Consider the following 22,781-nt stretch of genomic DNA (forward strand, 5'->3'; position numbering starts at 1 on the left):
TGATTTTGAGTTTGCAAGTATATTTTTAGGGACTGGGTGGATTTCCAAATAGAGAATTTGTAAGGAAGGAGACTCAGCTGTCTAAAGGTTTAAGTTGATGAATACCTTTAAAAGCTGATTAATGTCTTTACTCATGCACCCATCAGATATTCATTAGCGACTGACTACCAGGTGTTAGGGACTAAGCTAGGTCTAGAAAAAACAATATGAGTTTAATACAGCTCCTGTCTTCAAAGAGCTTTATATCAGGCTGGGTGCTATAGCCCACACTTATAATCCCAGTACTTGGGAGGCTGAGACAGAAGAATCACAGGTTCATGGCCAGCCTCAGCAACTTAGTAAGACCCTGTTTCCTAATAAAGAAGTAAAATAAGGCTGCAGGTGGTGTAGATCAGAGGTAGAACACCCCTGGGGTCCATCCTCAGTACCACCACCACCACCAAAAAAAAAAAAAAAAAAAAAAAAAGAAGTTTAATGCTTTGGGGATGGGGCACAACACACAATGCAATTGTGATACAGTGTGTTAAGTGCTGGGTTAGCAGGAGGCCTGGGATGCTATGTAGAGATTAAAAAATTAAAAAAAAAAGAAGGTTGAATATAGCTTTCTGCAGCCAGGGATGCTTGAGCTGAGATGTGACAGAACACTTAACCTTCGCCAGGCAGAGAAGGAAGGAGAGGCAAGGGACTTTGAGCTACAGGAAGGAAGGCAAGTAACAAACGCCTGGAGATACAGTGGTAACAGTGAGTAAATTATGTGTTTGTGAATCTTCCAAGAATGCTACTTGTAATGCTGGTATTTAAACTCCTCAACTAATTTAGTTGTGAAGTTCTTCATATGCAATCTCACAAAATTTTCTACTTGCTTTTAGAAGCACAGAAGAAGTTTTGTGTTATCTTTTTCTATTTATTTATTTTTAAATTTTTTATTGGTGCATTATATTCACACATCATATTGGGGTAAAAAAAACTACTTGTGTGTACATACATGTACACATCACCGATTTAACCCCTACCTGATTCCCACCCCATTCCCTCCCCATCCCTCCTTCCCTTGCTTGGCTTAGTGGTTGACTTCGATATGTTTAAGTGCATTGTGTGTTGTAGAGATTTTCCTTCTTCCCCGCTCCTTTCTCCTTCTTTTGGTTGTCTTGTTTGCTCCTCTATAGGATTTCCTTTTTCATCTAGAGTTCCTCCTACGACCCATTTCTCCCTAACTCTCACATATTAGGGAAAGCATCTGATTTCTTATTTTTTGTGACTGACTAATTTCACTTAGGATAATGTCCTCCAGTTCCATCCATTTCCCTGAAAATGATGTAATTGAGTTTTTTTTTTTAATGGCGGAGTAAAATTCCATTGTGTATTATCTTTAGAGGGAAAACAAATGCTCATTCCTGGGAGCAAGGGCTGGGGCTTCTGCTTTCTTAATGTACTCATAAGCCAGGAAAATATCTACTAAAATGTAAGGCAGTTAAAGAAATTTCTAAAATGTTGCATAAGTAATTCAGTCTATTGTGAAATATCTGCAAACATTTGTAACAGTAGGAATAATACATAAATCATAAAACTTATAATTGTATTCTCTATAGGATTGAACAAAATATTTGAGGATCTATTTGAAAAAGGACTATTTTAACATTTGATGTTGATTAAATCAAGTTTGAGACATTTCTTTTTTCCCCAAAGTATTCCTAAAGAACACCACGACTCACTCCCCACTTTTGCATTTGACCAAAGCCTACACTATGTATAGGGTAGATACCATTTCCTTTAAAGTCATAATGCATGTTCCAAATCAGGAAACCCATGAGTAAGAATGGCACTTAGGAACAAATTCTTTGAAAAGAAGAACTACCCAGAAAAATTAACACAATTCTAACGTGTTTTCACTGTAAGTTATGTATGAGGGGAAACAAAACTACTCCAATATCAAATGTAAGTTTCATTCACAAAAATATAAATTCTAATATTAGTATTTAAAAGAAGAGCTAAGTAATTTGTCAATCATTACTTTAGCTGTATAAAAATGGATCTTTTTTCAAGTAGTAAGCTAATCAGCAGAATATTTAACAAGAAATGTTATACTAATTTTATAAATATCAGCATATAAATGTTGAGGGTAAGGGAGGTTTTGTATGTTGACTGAGATATCATTTAACTGGCCAGAAAGCATCATTTGAACCAAGAATCTGATCTAATGAGGGAAAATTCTATCATTTTATAAGAAGAGCCTTAAGTAATATAAAATATTTCAAAGTTCATATCCCTTTAATCATAGAGCCTTGGGCAGCCACACATGTTAATTTAAACAAAAGTATGACAACAGACAGCTTTGAATGTGAATATGGTAATTAATGGGTTAAAAAACCAGGAAAAAAAGAAAGACCCCCCCTCCCAAAAGACACACACACAGAACTTTCCACGTCTGATGATTTAGGAAAATGATATTCATTATATCTTGTTTAGATTGCAGTTACATCTGAAAGGCAACTCATTTCTGCACTTCTCATTTATAATAAATAATGCTTAATTTAGCAAGCGGCTCTGTTACTCATAGGCGATTTAGGCTTTAATAGAAGTCAAATAAGGATTAGAGACATGATGAAGAGTGCTACGCCAGGGAGAGTGGCCTCTGTGGTAACAAGAAGATGATACTAATTCACCATGTATGGCTGGAAAGTCTTATATCAGAAAACTATTACCACACTTTGCAAATTAAAAGGATAGCTATTTTGCATCTTTCATGTATCAGACCACTGTAGGTGACAGAATCTCCCTGTTTTAATGCAAAAAAAAGACACTTTCTAAATAATAATAATGGATTCATTTTTTTCCCTTGCTTAACCTTATGGACTTTTATAACTAAAAAAAATTTTGAGTTAAAATATATTTTGCATATCATTAGCAAGTAATGCTATCGGTTCCACTTTACCCTGGCGGCCTTATAATTCACATGTCTAAACAACAAATTTTGAGGTCATTTAAGGTGAGTTTTTGGAATGAATATTGCTAAGTTAAGTACAAAAAATTATTTATGGTGGACTAATTTTCAACTGGGAAACAGTTCAAATGATCTGAGAGACAGATTAACAGTCAGTCATTGTTGATATAGTTTGATTCAATTCAGATGAATATAAAATTTTGTCTGTGTTAAAGTACCATGCTCTGCAGATCCTTCCTTGCGTTTTCTCTTTACTCTATTTATTTTTCCTGAGAGAATTCGTTTCTTTCTGTGGGTGCAGCTATTGTCATTTCTCCCCTTTGTGGTGTTGGGGACTGGAGTCAGAGGCACTCTATCACTGAACTATACCCCTAGCCCTTCTTATCTATTATTTTTTTGTGTGTGTGGTACTGGGGATAGAATCCAGGGGCATTCTACCTCCAAGCTACACCACCAGCTCTATTTTTTATTTTGAAACAAGGCCTCACTACGAAGCTGAGGCTAGCCATGAACAGCGATCCTCCTGTCTCAGCCTCTCATGTCTTGGGATTACAAGCATGTGCCACCATACCCGGCTTCTTATCTAATTTTTAAACTCTTGAAACAGAGTCTTGCTAAGTTAGCATGCCCTGGTTTAGAACCTGTGATCCTTTTGTCTCAGCCTCCCAAATACTGGGATTATAGGACTGTGACACTGTGGCTGGCTTTCACACAATTTTTTTCAAGCTTTCGGCAATTGCTGCCATTTATCTGATAGCAAATGCCATGTGTTATGAAACAAATGAGTCATTAAGACATTAATATGAATGTCAAAAATCAGAAAAACTCAATGTGTTTATTTTAGCGACTCTGTTACATGTAAGTATGAATCCTTTGTGATTTTCATATTGATTTCTAATTGAAAGATTTCTCTTAGGAAAAATTCCTTCTAATTTCAAGATAGATCTGCTTCTAACTTCCATTATGTCCCTATTTCATGATGCAGAACATTGTAGTTTCAAGATGCTTTAAGTTTCAGAACAAAATTCTACCTCCAAGCTATACCCCTGGCCCTATTTTATTTATTTATTTTTTGGTACTGGGGATGGAACCCAGGGACATTCAACCTCCGAGCAGGGTCTCACTGTGTTGCTGTCCACAAACTACAATCCTCCTGCCTCAGCCTCCCAAATGCTGGGGTTACAAGTATGCGCCACCACGCCTGGATCCTAGCCCTATTATTTATTCTTTATTTTGAAACAGGGTTTCACTAAGTTGTGGAGGGCCTCACTAAGTAGCTGAGGCTGGTGGCGAACCTGAAATCCTCCTGTCGCAGCCTCCCAAGTACTAGAATTACAAGTGTGTACTACCGGCTGGGCAAATTTACATACTTTATTCTCATATAGAAAGTCTTAGAAAATCATCCTACTTTTCCACCCTCATTAGTGCCAGTAACTCTAACATATCCTTATAAATCCAATGACTTATCTTTCTTAACCATTTCTTGAGCTTGCATGCTGGTTTATCTGATAGGAATCTAGTTTTCATTTCCCTGCCTACCTCATTCCATATTTTGCCTGCTACTTATTCTCTGAAGCAGCTGCTTTCTCTTCTCATATTTATTTCTTTTGTAAGGTACTATGGGAATAATTATGATGCATACAATGGCTGTTTATATATACATGCACTGATTTAAATATTTACTTACTTCTGCCATAGTTTCTTTTCGTCATCCTTCCCTTGTCTTTTCCATAGTCTTTATTTATTTAACAATTACTTTCTGATTACTTACTATGTACAAGACCTAATTCTGGAGAATGGACATTCAGAAGAGACAAACCCAAACAATAATCTCTATTTTTTCTTGCAGTTTAGAAGTGAAAGACATAGTTTCTGATATTTACTGTAGAGAGAAACACAAAACAAAACAGAGAACAGACAAAGGCAATGCTAGAGGGAACAACGCCACTATCTTAATGTGGTGGCCATGAAAAGTGACATCAGAACAAATACCGAAAGGTTGAGAAGACCAAGCCATGTAGATATTTGAGGGTAAAGGTGTTTCCAGGCAAAGGAAGGGCAGACACAAAGGCTGGTCCAATGTTGCAGCCCAGATTATACTCCTATCGTTTTATAATTAAGCCACCTCCAAAAGACACTGGCATTTGCCCAGTAGTAATGGCCAAATCCCAGACAAGGACAGAAAGGCAACAGCTCACTGTCCCTGTACTTTCTTCTGCAGCCTTGGCATTTTGGCCGCTTGCACAGCACACAGCCCAAAACTTCTTCAAGAACAAGTATGTACGCTGTGTCTAATGCTAACGCCAAAGATAGAGGCACCAGTACAACTCTATGGGCTTCACAGTTTAATAGTGGGAGGTGAAAATGATTCCCTGAGGTTTGTATTGTTTGCCCTTCAAGCTCTTCATTCATTCAGACATCATTCATTCAAATAACTATTTTTAAGCGCTTGTGCAGATGCCCATTACAGAGACTATTTTAAAGCCAGCCTGGGCTCCTTTCCAATGAGTTGCTCCAAATGTGCCCAAGCACATTTAGATTCGTGACTCTATGTAATAACCAGTACCTATTTTTAAATGCTTGTTTCCAGGGTATACAAGCCACTCATAAACCTCGTCACTGATGCACAGTGTGTCATATTTGATGCAAAGGTCAGCAATTACTTGGAGCTCTTCTCTGGTATACACCTACACAGATGAAAGGAAAGAGCACAGCCAGTGATTCAACATGTGAGCAAACAATAGGTCAAAGACTGTACAGAGAGATAAGAGACTCACTCACCTTGCCGATGGGGTTATGAGGAGTGTTTAGTATAATGGCTTTCGTTTTAGAATTAAATTTACTTTCCAGTTCTTGAGGGTCTAATGTCCAGTCAGAGCTAGACCACCTTTTTCCATCAACAGATTTCTAGGGATGAAGAATGAAGAATGTGAATGTGATTTAATGCACCTGATTCATGTATAATACAAATGAATAACATAAAGGAAAAACTAGAGAAAGATATAGTAAAGGTGAGTGAATAGACAGCTGATAACAACATGGCATGAAGTACTAGGCTGTAGTGCTGCTCTGAGAGCCTGTGAGGACCTGCGTCTTATGCTCACACCTGTTACATGGAAAAATGAACCCTGCCACTGTTAACAGCTGTTAAAGGTGCCTGGATTCCTTCCCAGGAGCCAGCTAAAACCGTACTTAACATGTGTGATGCTGTAAGCCTGATAGAAGCTTCTGTGCTTCCGCTCGGTATATTAATTATTTTGAAAAAAATTTAGAAACTTTTACTGGCGACAAAATAATAGGCGCTTTCAAAAATTCTTAAAACATATGAATCAACTGGCAAACTTACAGATCTTAGGGGAATGAAAACAGGTTTGGCTCCAGCCATTCGCACCATGGGCTCATAGCAGTCATAGAAAGGCACCATTATTATGACCTGAGATAAAAGCAAATAACACCACAATGTGTTAATCATGAATGTGTTTCACCACTAGTATGCACCTACTGTGCGCCAGGTGCCAGAATACATTTTGAGACACAGCAGTAAACGTCAGGCCTGGCCCTCATGCACCTGTTGTCCAAACACAGAAGGCCTTGGATATGAACTTGTCCCGGGAGTGTAAGCTGGTATCCTTGGTAAGGGAGATCTATAGATGGGCTTGCAGGAGGGGGGTGCTTCAGATTAGATGTAAAATTTTATATGTGTTGGGGAGATTTATCTGAGGAGAGAGGCCATACTTTTTCATCAAAGAAAGGGATAAGAAACTAAGGGCTGTTATAATTTTTTTTGGCAGTACTGGAGTTTGAGCTCAGAGGCATTCTACCACCAGATACACCCCTAGTCCTATTTTTATTCTTTCTTTATTTATTTATTTATTTTTTTGGTGGTACTGGGGTTCCTGGAAGCCCTTCTACCTCTGGGCTACACTCCCAGACCTATTTTATATTTTTATTTAGAAACAGGGTCTCCTAAGCCAGAGCGCGCGGCTGGCTTCGAACCTGCGCGATCCTCCTGTCTCCGCCTCCCAAGCGCGGGGATTACAAGCGTGCGCCACCATGCCCGGCGTTTTATTCTTTATTTTAAAACAGGGACTCACTAGGTTGCAGAGTGCCTCACTAAATTGCGGAGGCTGGCTGTGAACCTGTTTTTCCCCTGTTTTGGCCTCCCAAGTACTGGGATTACAAGTATGCACCACCATGTCTGATTAATTTTTTTGAGGTCCTGGATATTGAACCCAGGGGAGCTCTACCTCTGAGCTACACACCCAGCCCTATTTTGTTTTGAATCAGGGTCTCTCTAAATTACTGCATCTTAGCCTTGAACTTGCAATTGTCCTTTATCAGCCTCCCTAGTACTGGGATTACAGGTGTATACCACTGCAAACGGTTACACTAATTTTGTCTCATTTAATTTTTACTGCTTAACTTTAATGGTACCCAACTGACTTGTTTATTTTTCGTGGTAGTGGGGATTGAACCCATAGTGGTGTTCTACCACTGAGCTACATCCTAGGCCTTTTAAAAAAAATTAGATTAGGGTCTTGCTAACTTACCCAGGCTGGGCTGTAATTTGAGATTCTCCTGCCTCAACCTCTGGTGTCACCAGGATTATAGACAGGTGTGTGCCATCACACTGGATCTTGACTGTTTTTATTTATTTATTTATTTATTTATTTATTTATTTATTTATTTATTCGGTGGTACTGGGGTTCCTGGAAACCCTTCTACCTCCGGGCTACCCCAGACCTATTTTTATACTTTTTAATTTGGAAACAGGGTCTCTTAAACCTGCGCGATCCTCCTGTCTCCGCCTCCCAAGCGCGGGGATTACAATCATGCGCCACCATGCCTGGCTTTTATTTTTATTTATTTATTTATTTATTTATTTATTTATTTATTTATTTTGGTGGTACTGGGGGTGGAGCCCAGAGGCTTTCTACCTCCGGGCTATACTCCCAGACCTATTTATTTGGAAACAGGTTCTCACTAAGTTGATGAGAGCCTCACTAAGTAGCTGAGGTTGGCCTCGAACCTGTGCGATCTTCCTGTCTCAGCCTCCCAAGCGTGGGGATTACAAGCGTGCGCCACCATGCCCGGTGCCTTGACTGTTTTAAAGCGCACTTTTTATAGCTTGTATTTTATATGATGTCAAGTACCTGTTCAGTGCCTTTCACATGGGAGCCCACATGTCCCAAAAGCCCCTTGGCACTAGTCAGTTGAGTCAGACTCAGTGCTTCCTAAGTACAATAAGATGAGTTTGGTGCCAGAAACTGGAGGAAAAAGAAATGAAGCAGGAAGGGACCCCCTGATCTATTGAGGGGGCCCTAAGGGCTTCATCCACCTGCAGGGCTCCCAGGGAGGTGATGAGCATGGGGAGCCTGGGTGGGACACAGAGTGCTGCCACCAGGTGAGAGCCTGGCCGCCTGTGCAGGGCACAGAGCGCCCGGCACTCCTCACCTTCAGCTCTTTATTTTTAAAAGGGGAATAACTGCCTCTCTCTTTTGAAGAGCTCTCACTATTTTAGGTGCCAGTTGCACAGCAATAAATGAGTTCTTCTGGAACTTAAGTCCTATTAAGAGAGATTTATAAGGAGGGAGAAAACAAGCAGGTGAACTAGATATTGCAGACAGAATAGGCTGGAGAGAAAATGAAACGCCCCCATTCTTGGGTAGTTGCCTTAATACTCACAAGATGGCTCACCACCTTTTTTTTTTATCTCATGGAGGGTAGGACCAAAGAAAGCGGAGGGCATACTTTTTCCACTTAAGTAAATAAACCAGAAATTGCACACATCACTTGCACTTACAAACCCATGTGCACAACTTAGTAGGCATGGTCTCTGCTTCCAAGATAATGCACTGAACATAACATCCCCGGAAGAGAGGAACACTGTCTTCACAGGGCAGAAGACGGAAAAGCAAAAAGTGCACCCCTTTTAAGATTTTTTTTTCCCATACAGGGGGTCGAATGTAGGGGAGCTCTACCTCTGAGCTATACTCCCAGGCTTTTTTATTTTGAAACAGGGTCTCATTAGGTTGTTGAGAGTCTCACTAAATTGCTGAGGCTGGCCTTGAACCTGTGGTCCTCCTGTCTCAGCTTCTCAAGTATTGGGATCACAGGCATGCACCACAACGCCTAGTCATCTTTAAGCCTTTCAATAAGGGTGCTGTTCCCATTTATGAGATCAGCTCTCATGACTTACACTCCTCCAAAGGCCAAACATCTTAAAGCTCTTGCACTGGGGATTAAGATTCAACCTAAATTTTGAAGATGACACCATCATTCAAACCATAGAAATGATCGACATAACATTGTACCAACAACATACATATATCACTACTCTTAATAAAAATGTTTACCTTAAATGTATTTATAATGCAAAACCATACCAAGAAACATAAAACATTTTGAGATGATGTATATAAGATACTTTTATACAATACCAAACAGTATAATCATGAATGTTACTGGTATACACTGTATTTCTATTTTTTTTTTGGTAAATTAAGAATGACTACCACAAACACAAATAAAATACTTTAGCACTAAAAAAGGGAAAGAAAATAGATTAGTATAATATAAAAGGACATGAATGTGGTTTCAAAATATTAGATTAAGTGATCAGAGGAGAAAGAATAAAGAAGGCTATGGGCTGAACTGGCTGAATGTGGGATACTCCAAGAGAGTTGGAGGAAGAAACAAGGCATCAGTAGCATAAAGCTATGAGATACTTTCAACCATATAACAGGATTAAGAGAGATTTTGCATGTGAAAGTCTGACTCTCCTCCTTAATTTGTTTCCTTGATTAGCTTAGAATATAGCATAGTAGAAGAAAACAGGGGTACAGAATAACAGCATAAATTAGGCTGTGGTATATTTTATAAAGGTATATGATAAGGAGCTCTAAAGGCTCAAAGAAAGTAAACAGTATAGGTCAGGACAATATTCATACTCCAGATCCAGCCTGAACACAGCCTCTCTGGAGCTCTCCATGTCTACCTTAGCACAGCTGACAGGTTCCCCCTGTAGTCACCACTATTAATTAGATGCTCTCCACTACTGGCTGACATACAACCTTCCTCTTAGTCCATTTTTATCCAAATTTATTTCCTCTAATACATTACCCCTTTGGGGAGAAACTCAACTAAAAATTTTTCTTTCTCACACTGCCTTGCATATGGGAGGTCCTCAGTAATTTCTGAATACATGAAAGGTCAAGAAATATTAAAGCAGGGCATTAGAATGGCACTGGGGATGTAGGGAGGGATGACTGAAAGAGGTGCCAGCCACACTGCACTCTAACATTGTCCTGGGCACAAAAAGGCATTGACTAAATACTTGCTGATTGGGTTCAGATGAAAGGTTATTCCAGCAATGAAAACAAAGGGTTCTTTCTCCTCATTATTAGCCTCTTCCACTTACCCTTATCTAAGTAGACTGTAAAAATAAGACAAAGTAACGCAACAGAATGCATGAATGTCAAAGATACAGGGCGAGTGAGAGGAGCCAGACCCAAGAGTATCCCTGTGTGATTCTATTTATATCAAGGAAAAGAGCAGCAGCAGGACCTGTGGTTGGCAGAAGACAGGGGGTTGGGTTACGTTAATTCTGGGAGAACACAGACTAGGAAGGGGTGCATAGGAGCTTCTGGGCTGCTAAAGATGTGTGTGTTTTTATCTTGGTTATATGGAAAATTACCCGGCTCTCAATTTAAGATATGTGAACCTCACTATGTATGCATTACACTTCAAAAATAATTTAAAATAAAAAGGATAAGAGTGTGAAATAAGTAAAAGATTCAAATATGTGACAAATGACCATGGTGACTACAGTGTTACAATAGTGTTAATATACTTACTTCATCTCCCTCATCAATTAGTCCTTGAACAGCATTAAACAGAGACCCATAAGCTCCTACTGTCACAAGGATTTCTTTATTTGGATCAATCTGATTTTGATATAACTTTCCATATAGGCAGGACAGAGCTTTTACAAGTGATGGATGACCCTGTTGGATTAAAAAATAAGAAAGAAAAACCTTAAACATGATTATAGAATCGACTTCTTTGAAGTAATATGACTCTAAGATATGAATTTTTAAAGTTTGGGTTTGATGTTTATAATAATTTAAAGAGTAGAGTTTTTAATGACAATAAGTTAAATGAATGGTCATGAAGACTTGCAAAAGATGAAAACTTTCTACTAAGTAAAGGTAATTAAAAATAAGTAAAGGCAATACATAATTTCAAAGTGTTTGCTTTGAAAAAAATAAAATTCATCTACCTATATATCTACCTATCAATAATTTTTTGTGGTACTAGGGATTTAACTTAAGGGTGTTCTATCACTGAGCTCTTTTTATTTTGAAACAGGGCCTCATTAAGTGAGGCCATACACTGGCCTTGAACCTGTGATCCTCCTGTCTCAGCCTCCTAAGTACTGGGATTATAAGTGTGCCACCATGTCTGCCTTCTAGCATATTTTTAACAGTAATTTTTTTCCCTAATTGAAATTATCTTAAAATATCTACATTAACTGTATATCTTCTGAATTTGCTCTTACCAATTACTGGAGAGGTTATGCCACCCAATGGACTGAGGAGAGAAGGCAGAAGCAAATTCACCAAAGACTCACATACCACTGGACACGGTGGCAAATGTTAGAAAGAAGCAGAATATTATTCACATTAACAATCAGACAGCAGCAGTTGAGAATAACCATGATCAGAGGAGGAGAGAAAGGATTAGAAATGTACAAATCTGAGACACGTGGTGATCCTCCATCTTAAGATTCCTCTTTTAAGTTAACCTGTAATAATTATACATAAGCATGGGGGACAGGGTGAAAACTCAGTACATATATACAAAGTGTGTCAATCAAATAAAGGCCAACAGCATTTCCATATTCTCTATTTATGCTTGGAGGTTTTGAGCTCCTCTCTTCTAAAGTTTCATAAAATATATAATAGGTTATTGTGAGCTATAATCATCCTGTGTTGCAAAACTCTAGAACTAAGTATTCTTCTTGTCCTCGTTTTGGTATCCGTTGTCCACTCCCTCTGTCTCTCCTTCACCCTCCTCCTTCTTGCCTCTAGCCATTACCCTTCTACTTTCTTCTGCTTTTGTTGTTTTGAATACTGGGGATTAAACTCAGGGATTTCTACCTCAGCCCTTTTTATTTTTATTTATTTTGAAATAGAGTCTAGCTAAGTTGTGAGGATCTTGCTACACTGCTGGTCTTGAACCTGCAATCCTCCTTTCTCTGATTCCCAAAGACAGGGATTATGTCACCATGCCCATAATCTACTTGAGAACAACTTTTTTTGTGTGTGTGTGGGTCTTAAGATGGAACCCAGGAGCATTCAACCTACTCAGCTAAACCTCCTGTCCTACATCTTTCTTTCTTTCTTTCTCTCTTTTCCTCCCTCCCTCTTTTTCTTTCTTTCTTTTCCTCCCTCCCTCTCTTTCTTTCTTTCTTTCTTTCGAGGGTCTGGGGGTGGAACCCAGGGGCATTCGACCTCCGAGCTACATCCCCTGCCCTATTTTTTTTATTCTTTATTTTGAAACCGGGTCTCACTGAGTTGCAGAGGGCCTCACTAGGTAGCTGAGGCTGTCCGTGAGCCTCGATCCTCTGGTCTCAATATCCCGAATGCTGGGATTGTAAGCCTGCGTGCATGCATGTGCCACCACACCTGGCTTTATTCTTTATTTTGAAACGGTTTTACTAAGTTGCAGATTGCCTCACTAACTAGTTGAGGCTGTCTGTGAATTGTGATCCTGCAGTTTCAGCCTCCCAAATGCTGTGATTACAAGCATGCACCACCACGCCTGGCTTGAGACCAACTTTTTTAGCTTAAGACAGAATATGTGGCATTTGTCCTTCTCTATCTGATTTATTTCCCTTAACATGGTGTTTTCCTGTTCTGAACACGGTGTTACGAACATGGTTATTCTCAACTGCTGCTGTCCTGATTGAATACTATTCTGCCTCTTCCTAACATTTGCCACCATGTCAGCACTGGTATGCGTGCCTTTGGTGAATTCGCTTCTGCCCTCTCTCCTCTGTCCATGTTGCGGCAAGTGACAAGATTTTATTCTGACTTACCAAGGAATAAAGTGGGTGCCTTGGGATTTCACTTTAACACTAGGTCTAGCAAATTATAGCAAAAGGTGATCTGAAAAGCAACATAAACACCACACACCATTCCTTAAAATGATAAGGGTTGTGTTCTAATTAAAATCACAATTACAAAAATAAGTCAGGCTTCATAAAATAAGTAAAACTAAGCCAAGATGTGTAAAGAAAAAATTATTATGATCTCTCCTCAACAATACTCCATTTTCATTCCTGGGGATGGTAATATCCTGTTTTTTTTTTTTTAATTCTGTTTGTATGCTAAATTGCAATTAGTGATTTTTTTTTTTTTTTTTTTTGTGGTACTGGGGTTCTTGGAAGCCCTTCTACCTCCGGGCTACACTTGCAGACCTATTTTTAAATTTTTATTTGGAAACAGGGTCTCCTAAGCCAGCGCACGCGGCTGGCTTCGAACCTGTGTGATCCTCCTGTCTCTGCCTCCCAAGTGTGGGGATTACAAGCGTGCGCCACCATGCCCGGCTGCAATAAGTGATTTTTAAATATGAAACCAACCTATACTCCTACAACAAACCTTAATGGTTTGGTCAGAACGTATTGTTTTTAAAAAACCTGTGCATGCATGCACACACATGTACATATACACATGCATGTACATATATACATATTTCTGGATTTTTGTTTCTATGCTCATGAGAGAAATTGGACTGAAGTACTCTATTTTTTGGTCTCATTTTTTATCAGGCTAATGCACTGGCATCATAAAATGAGTGAGGAAGTTTTCATCTTGCTCTATTTTCTGAATGAGTTTGTGAGGACTTGGTACTATTTCTTCCTTAAGTGTTTAATAGATTAGTCAATCAGTCATCTGAGTATGAAGGCTTTTTTGTGAGATTTTAATGATAAATTCATTTCTCTCATTGACACAGGGCTTGCCAGGTTTGCTATTTCTCCCTGTGTCAGGTTCAGTATCTTTTAAGTAATTTGCTTATATACGAGTTGTAAAATATATAAAAATTTACTCATAATAGCCCCTTATTGGTTTAACATCTATATGATCTGTAATGAATTCCTTTTTTACCTCTCTTATGGTACTTTTTTCTTTTTTAGTGATGGATCTAGCTGTAAGTTCTACTTATTGATCTTTTCAAAGAATCAGTGTCTGCTTTCATTATTTTCTCCACTGTTCACTTCTATACTTTCATCATGCACTTGAACATGGCTGGAAGAAAGGACATGGAGAAGGACCAAGATGAGTCTGTAGGGTAGATGGGGAGAGTCTGGCATGCATGGATTCCCACCCTGTGAAGCCCTGGGACAAAGCCAGCCTTGCTGATTTTTCTGGCAATTCCATCTCCAAAGCAAAGTCCTCCTATGACTTTTTATAGTTAGATTAGTAAAGATAAAATAATAAAAACATTCCCTCCTGTACCCAGTCCCTCTCCATTTACCACACTGTTGGAAAAGAAAAACAAAACACTCAGCCATATAATTACAGTGCTTTTGAGTATAACAGATATCAGTTTATAGTTTAAAGGTTCATCTTGATCTAGGAAATACCTGGGTATCCTAGGCATTCATCATAGGTGCTGAGATGGAATAGAGGGGAAGAATGTAGCTAATTGGGAGCAGAGAATATTAAGAGATCTGTGCTGGCCCAGTGTGGTGGCACTTGCCCATCATCCCAGTACTGGGGAGGTTGAGACAGGAAAATTGCAGGTTGGAGGCCAGCCTTAGCAACTTAGCAAGATTCTTTCAAAATAAAAAATAAAAAGGACTGAGGTTTTTTTTTTTTTTCTTTTTTTCTTTTTCTTTTGTGCTACTGAGGGTGGAACCCAGGGGGCTTTCTACCTCTGGGCTAAACTCCCATACCTTTTTTATATTTTATTTGGAAACAGGGTCTCACTAAGTTGCTGAGAGCCTCACTAAGTAGCTGAGGCTGGCTTTGAACCCGTGTGATCCTCCTGTCTCAGCCTCCCAAGCGCGGGGATTACGCCACCACGCCCAGCTTAAGGACTGAAGTTTAGCTCAAAGGTAGAATGTACCTGGGTTTGATCCTCAGTATAAAAACAAAAGAGCTGGGCATGGTGGTGCAGGCTTGTTATCCCAGCATTTGGGAGGTTGAGATAAGAAGTTCCAGACAGCCTCAGCTACTTAGTGAGGCCCTCTGCAACTCAGTGAGACGCTGTTTCAAAATAAAGAATAAAAATTAGGGCTGAGGGTGTCACTTGGAGGTAGAATGCCCCTGGCTTCCATCCCAAGTATTGCAAAACAAACAAACAAAACAAAAACAAAACAAAAAAGTCAGAGCTGAGAAAGCAGCATGAGTGTTAATGGGACAGACAGACATGTTTCAAGAGAAAATTCTTCCTGCCATTGTTGGAACAACACAAAAATAAGGATGGGGAAGGAAGCTTATCCTAGGAGATAAGGATAAGGGAGAGAGTTCCTGTGATACTCAGAAAGTTAGAGACACTAAGTGATCAAAGTGTAATTGCAACACAGCACAGAAGACCGGCTCATGCCCCTCTGGCTCTGGTGTACTTACAAAGCCCCGCGTATACTGGTTCAGGCCGTCAGTTAATGCAATCTTTGATAGTTTTTCTTTTACATAAGAAGGAGGGGAGATATCTGGAAGGCCCTGGCCTAGGTTCACAACAGAGGGATCTGCAGCCAGCTTGGTAAATTCAATCCTAAGATTAAAAAACAAACAAATATAAACAAATAGTATAAAGTTTGCTTTTTTAAGAATCTATCTCACGGTCTTATTATATAAAACTGAAAAATAAGACTTAGTTTAGCCTTACGGATTAAAAAGAGTTCCCAACAAAAATTTTACTATCCACAAAAGGAGTTTATCTGATAAAATGATAAATCAATAAACTTAAATGCTCCTTACAGACCTCAACTCCATGATGTCTGTATTTTAACCATTTATATATATATTTTTCTCAACCATTCCTAACTGCTGCCAAGTTATCGAGTACTAGAAAACAGGACTAATAAGAGAGGTCCATGCATTAGAAGATCAGGTGTATAAGGGCATCAACCAAGCTTGTTGTTTTGCTGCTGTGTGTCTAGTGTCCAGCAGGCAGAGAGCTTGTACATTTGCTAAGTAAATGCATCAGTGGGTGTGTGGCTTGCTTCCTTCCATCCATTTAATGGATGAATTAAATGAATGGCTTCAGCCAGGCACAATTGCCCCTGGCTGTAATCTCAGTACTTGAGAGGCTGAGACAAGAAAATCACAGTTTAGAGGACAGCCTCAGCAACTTAATGAAAACCTGTTTAAACAACAACAACAACAACAACAACAACAGCAACAGCAACAATGAAAGCTTCTAACTACAGCCCTCTGCAACTTAATGAGACCCTGTTTCAAAATAAAGAATAAAAAGTAGAGCTGGGTGTAGCTCAGAGTTACAATGCCTCTAGGTTCAATCCCTAGTACCACATACACACAAAACAAAAAACGAGAAAGAAGGAAAAAAATAGGGTTGAGGTTGTAGCTGAGAGGTAGAATGTCCCTGGGTTCAATGCCCAGTACTAATAAATAAATGAAGAGCTTAATTTTTGGTCTGTGAAAAAGGCTAAAAATTCCCACTCCAGGAAACGTCACCAAATTATTCTTACTTATTCTACGACACTCACCATACATTACCATCAAGTCCTTCAATTCGTTTGGTATTTTTGAATTTCAGAGACATTTTCTGAAAGATATGAATATTAAAAGTGTCTTTTAGTTCTTCAAAAACATTTGAAAAGGTCGGTAACTCACGGGGTCATCTTCCTTTCCCCTGTCACCAGCTCAGTACTCCCGCCACAGTGAGACGTTCTAGGGCACAAGACGGTCTGCCACTGATTGTTCTAAGGAGTGATTTTTCTTCCACTTCTCTCCTAAGGATAAAATTATCATACTAGCCTAAAGAGTTAGTGAATTTAAAGACCTGGAATGTACTACGGAGAACGATCATAATGCTAAGGGTCAGTGTAAAACAGTACCTTGGGTCATGTCCTGAAGATCATTTTACACGAGCGGCACAAAGTTTCACAACAGAGGTCCTTTTGTATCACACAGGAAGCACTCCATAAATGGTATTATTATTAATTATTTTGGTACTGGGAATTAAACTCAGGGGCATTCTCCCTCTGAGCTACATCTCCAGCCCTTTGTATTTTTTATTTTGAAACAGAGTCTCTCTAAGTTGCCAAAGGTCTCACTAGCTTACCCAAGCTGGCTTCAAACCTGCCATCCTCCTGTCTCAGCCTGGGGTCACAGATGTGTGCCACCATGCTTGGCTATAACAAATGATTTTAAAGCTACTCAATAAAGAGCCCCAAATAATAACAGCTCACAGTATGGCGCAACAAGTGTGCCAGGCACTCACGGGTCTCCGTGCTCCATATAATGAACTCAGGGATACATCAGCCTGATGTCCCGGTCTCACCATGAGCCACACTGACATAGGAGGAAAGGCAGGGACACACAACTTTTCACATCTGCCTAAGTTTATAAAAAGTAGTAAAGGTCAAATCCGGATAGATTCAGCCCAGGATCTGGATCTAGTCTGCCTTCAGACTCCATACTCAGAATGGTCATCTTCTACAGTCTTTACGTAAGAAGACCTAGGAATATTATTGGAATGCTGCCTCTTAAAACTGTGTTAGTTGCCGGGCGTGGTGGCGCAAGCTTGTAATCCCAGCATTCGGGGAGGCGGAAACCAGAGGATTGGGGTTTAAGGACAGCCTCAGCTACTTAGTGAAACCCTTCACAACTCAGTGAAACCCTGAGTTGTGAAAAATAAAATATTTTTATTAAAAAAAAATAAAAATACTAAAAAGTAGGACTGGGGTGTAGCTCAGAGGTATAATGCCTCTGGGTTCCATCCCCAATGCTGCCAAAAAATTTAAAAAAACAACAAAAAAACCCCAAACCAAAAACAAACAAACAAACAACTTGCATTAATGCTAGGCATGATGGCACACATCTTTAAACCCAGTATTTGGGTGGCTGAGATAGGAGGATCGCAGATTCACAGACAGCCTCAGCAATATAGTGAGACTCTCAGAAACCTAGTGAGAACTTGTTTCAGAAAAATAAAAAAGGGTTGGGGTTGTAGCCTAGAGGTAGAACACCCATGGGTTGTCTTCAGTCACACACACACACACACATACACATACACACACACACACACACACACACACACACACACCCCTTAGTAATTTAGATCAGGTCTACTCACGCCAAACAAGCTGAGGTTGTGGTAGAAAAATATTAGAAGTTATAGTTATTGTATGGCTTCCCACTTTTTCATTCTTTAGATCCTAAAATTAAGTTTATTTTATCTCTCAAAAGTACCGAATTAACTTTGATTTCATTGTTAATAAGCTGGTGGAAACAAAAGAGATGACTGACAGCATTTCTGCAGAGTTTTCTAATAGAATATTAAAGCAATTTTAATTCAATCTGGGAGGAAGATAATGATAATGGTTATTAAATAGACCATTGTTCTCATTCTATTCCCAAGAATGAGACCAGAAAAATACCTTTCTCAGTCTCCTACTTTTAATCTTTTGAAACTCCAGTGAAGTAAATCACAGACAAATTCCCTAGAGGTTACAGTGCCTTCTAGAATAGATAATGAAGTCCCAGCTGGACACGATGCTGCTTTAGAGACTACACTGATAAAACTCAAGAGTCCCAGCCTGGTGGAAAAAGGTTTTGTAACAAATGCTCTCCCTTTATCACCTCCGAGACAACATCCAGCGCTTAATGATTCATTCAGTATGTGACTGAAAACACCAAGTACAGATTCATATATATAATGTCAGCACAGTGTACAGTAGAGAAGTTAGACACTAGGTGCAATTTTGAAAATCAAGGTAAAATGCACTTCCAGATGTAATGTTCTTTAAAGTAGGGAGACCATCATCCTCCACCACTCAATTTTTTCTCCCCAAGAGTCAATGTTCTCTCTCTCCTATATAGGATCTTTCTGCTGTCCAAATGGCAAATAGTCCTTCTCTACCAGTGTTTATCAACCTTTTTTGTTTTAACCATTGCTTCCCTGGGGAACCTTTTTTGAGACCCTTTCTAATCATCTCCCTTCCTCTCAAGTAAATATTAAAGCATAAAATTTGTCAGATAGATTTGAGCTTTGAATGGTCACAAAACATTGCGATAGCTTAGGTTTATCTTGCCTTTCAGGCAGGGGTGATAATGTCTCTGTTAAAAATTATGTTTTCAACTCAACCCTATTCTGGCCCCACCCCTGTTTCTTCCTACACAGAGCCTTCTCTGATTCTCAAAGCAAAGATGCAGATGTGTGCCTTTTTTTTCTTCTCCTAAGCCCTTCAACTAAGTGTGGTCTGTTCAAATTATGGAAGGTAATTTGTTTTTCTCAAAATCTACTCAGTTAAATGTCAATCTCATCCAGGTGTGGTGGCACACACCTGTAATCCCAGTATTTGGGAGGCTGAGACAGGAGGATTGTGGGCTTGAGACCATCCTCAGCAGCTGAGTGAGGTCCTGTTTCCAAATAAAATAGGGCTTGGGGTGTATCTTAGAGGTAGAATATCCTTGGGTTCAATCCCAAGTACCACTAATAAATAAATATAATAAGTACATAAATAAAAAGCCAATCTCTTATAGAAAAAAAAACCCTTCATATTAACACCTAGACTGGTGTGCAAAAACTATCTGGGTCCTGTGGTTTAGCAAAGTTGTCCTCAACACAGTGTCCAACATATACTACTGTGCCTCATTCATGGTTACTGTACAACCAATATTTGATGAGTGAATTAAAAATCACTGCTATTAGGCATAAGTGATGGTACCATTTAAGTTCAGTTAAATAGCTCTTGTGTCAGACAGCTCAGTTAACTTATGCTGCAGTAACAAATCACCCCAAAGGCTGGGTAGCTTAAAATCACAAAGGTTTATTTCTTGCTCAAACCACATATCCACTCAAGTCTGGCCACTGCTGTTCCATGTCACTATCATTCTGAGACACAGGCTGATGAAACAGCCTTAATCTGGAATACTGCCCAACCTGAGAAGTTCTTAAAAGTTTCGGCTTGGTGATACACATTTCATGTCTGTTCCTATTTCATTGGCCAATGTGATTTCATGGCTAGGCCCCGCACAGGGAAAGATAACAGTATGGCATGGAGGAGCAACAAATAGCCGTGAAACACAACACGGCAGAAACAGGTCTGGAGGTGCAATCGGACAGGTGGTTGTTAAGAGCTGAACCGTACCCCCTTCAGTTTCACACACTGGTGTCCTAACTCCCAGTACTTCAGCATGTGGCTCTGTTTGTTAATGGGGTTACTGCAATGTCATTAGTTAAGATGAGGTCATGAGGTCAGGCAGCAGGCACTGTGACTGGGGTCCTTAGGTAGGGGGTAAAAGTCCAGGCAAGGGCTCATGAGAACCTCATGGAAAGGTGACGGCAGAGATTGAGGTGACGCGTCTACAAGGCAAGAAACACCAAAGTCAGTCCGAGTGCCCCCAGAAGACGGGGAAGGTATTGAAGAGATAGTTCTTCATGGCCCTCAGGCTGCAACAATTGTATTTATTTATTTATTTATTTATTTATTTATTTATTTTTAGTATTGGGGATTGGTCCAGGGATATTCTACCTCTGAGCTATACCCCCAGCTCTATTTTATTTTTTATTTTCAAACAAGGTCTCACTAAGTTGCTGAGGCTGGGTGTAAACCTGTGATTCTCCTGTCTCAGCCTCCCAATGACTGAAATTACAGGTGTGCACTGCCACATCTGGCTCTCTTTTTAAATTTTGATTCGGGGCTTTTGGTCTCCCAAACTGTGAGGGAATAAATTTCTGTTCTATAACCCACCTAGTTTGTGGTAGTTTGTTAAAGCAACTCAAGGAAATTATTTCACTGGTGAAAGTTTCCAAGACACCTTACAAAGTCCAAAGACACCAAGATTCAGTAGTAGATGTAAAAGTTTACTATGTAGGAACTACTTCCCTGAGTAGATCCAGTATCAGGGAATAAAAGTAAACCAACGTCCTATAGAGAAACAGGCACGAACCTCAGGTATATAAGAAAATACCTCTAAAGTTTATATAAGTTTTTGGACCCAGATAAACCTGTGAGATGACTTCTGCTACTAGGTAGACTAGAGGCCAGACATAGTTATACATCATACATAGTTATACATACTTCTATGTTATTAGCACAAACTGAATTTTTTAAGTACTGGGGATGAAACCCAGAGGCATTCTGCCTCAAAGTTACATCTCCAGCCATATCTTTTTATTTTGAAATAGGGCCTGTCTGAGTTGCAAAGGGCCTCACTAAGTAGCTGAGGCTGTCCGCGAATCATGATCCACCTGTCTCAGCCTCCCAAATGCTGGGATTACAAGCGTGTGCCACCATGCCCAGCTAAAAATCTTAAACAGTAATCTGTTAGTTTGAAGAAGAAAAATGCAGTTCTACAAACTTGCCACAAGGTGGCGCAACTGGTAAAGGTAAAGCTTATACCTTTTATTTACTGCAAAGGGGCTAGAACAAGGAAAGTTTGCAAAGATGAAAAAAATTATCCATGATCCTAAGGGTCTAGTACACTAAACTTTAAATTGTATGTGTTTGCATGACTATGTCCATAAAATCCGATGTGGGAGGTCTGATGGGGGAAATCTAGGCTGTTGATAGCTATATGCTCTGAGCCATGAATCAAGCCTTATCCAAAGAAGCCAGGGTCACAACCCAAAACTAGTAAAGCAATAATAAGAAAAGGCAAGAGAAGGCCAGAAGTAGAGATAACAAATTTACATACAGTGCATATTTATGTATATTTTGTATTTTGATGTTTCAACAACCACAGTTATGATACTTACATACTTTCGTTTCTTTCTTTCTTTCCTTTTCTTTTTCTTTTTTTTTCCTTAGGTCTGGAGATAGAGATAGATAGCATTGACACCACTTCCTAAATGGCTTTGTTTGTTCAACATGTAGATCTATTTAAACAAAGAATCTTTGTTGCTGGGCGTGGTGGCCCAAGCCTATCATCACAGTGACTCAGAGGCTGAGGGGGGAAGATGACCAGTCTTAGAGAGACCCTGTTTCAAATTAAAAAATAAAAGGGCTGGGGATATGGCTCAGTGGCAGAGTATTGCTGGGATCAATCCTCAGCACCACAAAAACAAACAGATAACACCACCAACAACCACCACCACCAAACAAAACAATCCCCCCCAAAAAAACTTTATTATACTCTTAGCTAGCCTTTTATGCTTTGTGTTTCTTTTGTGGGGCCTAAGGGCATTAGCTGCTCACACTTCCATGAGATTATGTGAGTTCTCTGGGCAGCGCTGTAACTTTGAAGGCAGAGGCATGCTCCAGCTTGACAGTGGAGAAAATACCAGCATGCATCAGATGCCTTTGAGGCTCCAAACTGTACTAATCAGATCTCTTAGTTGCACAAGACAAAAACTCAACCTTAAGCAGCTTAGGCCCAAAGGAAAATTTATTAAAAAGCTCATGTTACTACAGGAAGGTCAGAGGTGTGGTCAGGCTAGACTTAGACTAAGTCTATGGTGATGAAGAGCAGGTCAGCAAAGTGAGGCATCAGGGGTGATGGACGTGCTCTGTGTTGACTGTGGCTGGGACACACACCCATCAATGATCACTGAGCTCTAAGTCTACCCGAATGCAGTTTATTGTACCTTCAGAAAGCTAATTTTAAAATGTTGCTAGGATATTTTGAAACTGTGCCTT

At 39.6% G+C, this 22,781-nt stretch overlaps 1 protein-coding gene across 1 annotated transcript in view; it reads right to left on the reverse strand.

Moving 5' to 3' along the window:
• The window catches only part of KYAT3 (kynurenine aminotransferase 3), a gene marked incomplete at its 3' end in the record, with an annotated part of 35,981 nt that extends 19,237 nt beyond the window's left edge, over positions 1 to 16,744 (reverse strand). The window contains exons 1-6 of the mRNA XM_080692086.1: positions 16,683 to 16,744; positions 15,580 to 15,724; positions 10,798 to 10,947; positions 6,288 to 6,374; positions 5,723 to 5,848; positions 5,508 to 5,628 (exon numbers count right to left, since the gene is read on the reverse strand). Of these exons, the coding sequence (XP_080548212.1) occupies positions 5,508 to 5,628; positions 5,723 to 5,848; positions 6,288 to 6,374; positions 10,798 to 10,947; positions 15,580 to 15,724; positions 16,683 to 16,738 (685 nt within the window). The 5' untranslated portion in view covers positions 16,739 to 16,744. The remainder of the gene's footprint in view (positions 1 to 5,507; positions 5,629 to 5,722; positions 5,849 to 6,287; positions 6,375 to 10,797; positions 10,948 to 15,579; positions 15,725 to 16,682) is intronic.
• Positions 16,745 to 22,781: the final 6,037 nt, after the last annotated feature.

This window comes from Muscardinus avellanarius (genome assembly GCF_963383645.1).
Source record: "Muscardinus avellanarius genome assembly, chromosome: 3".
In the NCBI taxonomy this organism is placed as follows: domain Eukaryota; kingdom Metazoa; phylum Chordata; class Mammalia; order Rodentia; family Gliridae; genus Muscardinus; species Muscardinus avellanarius.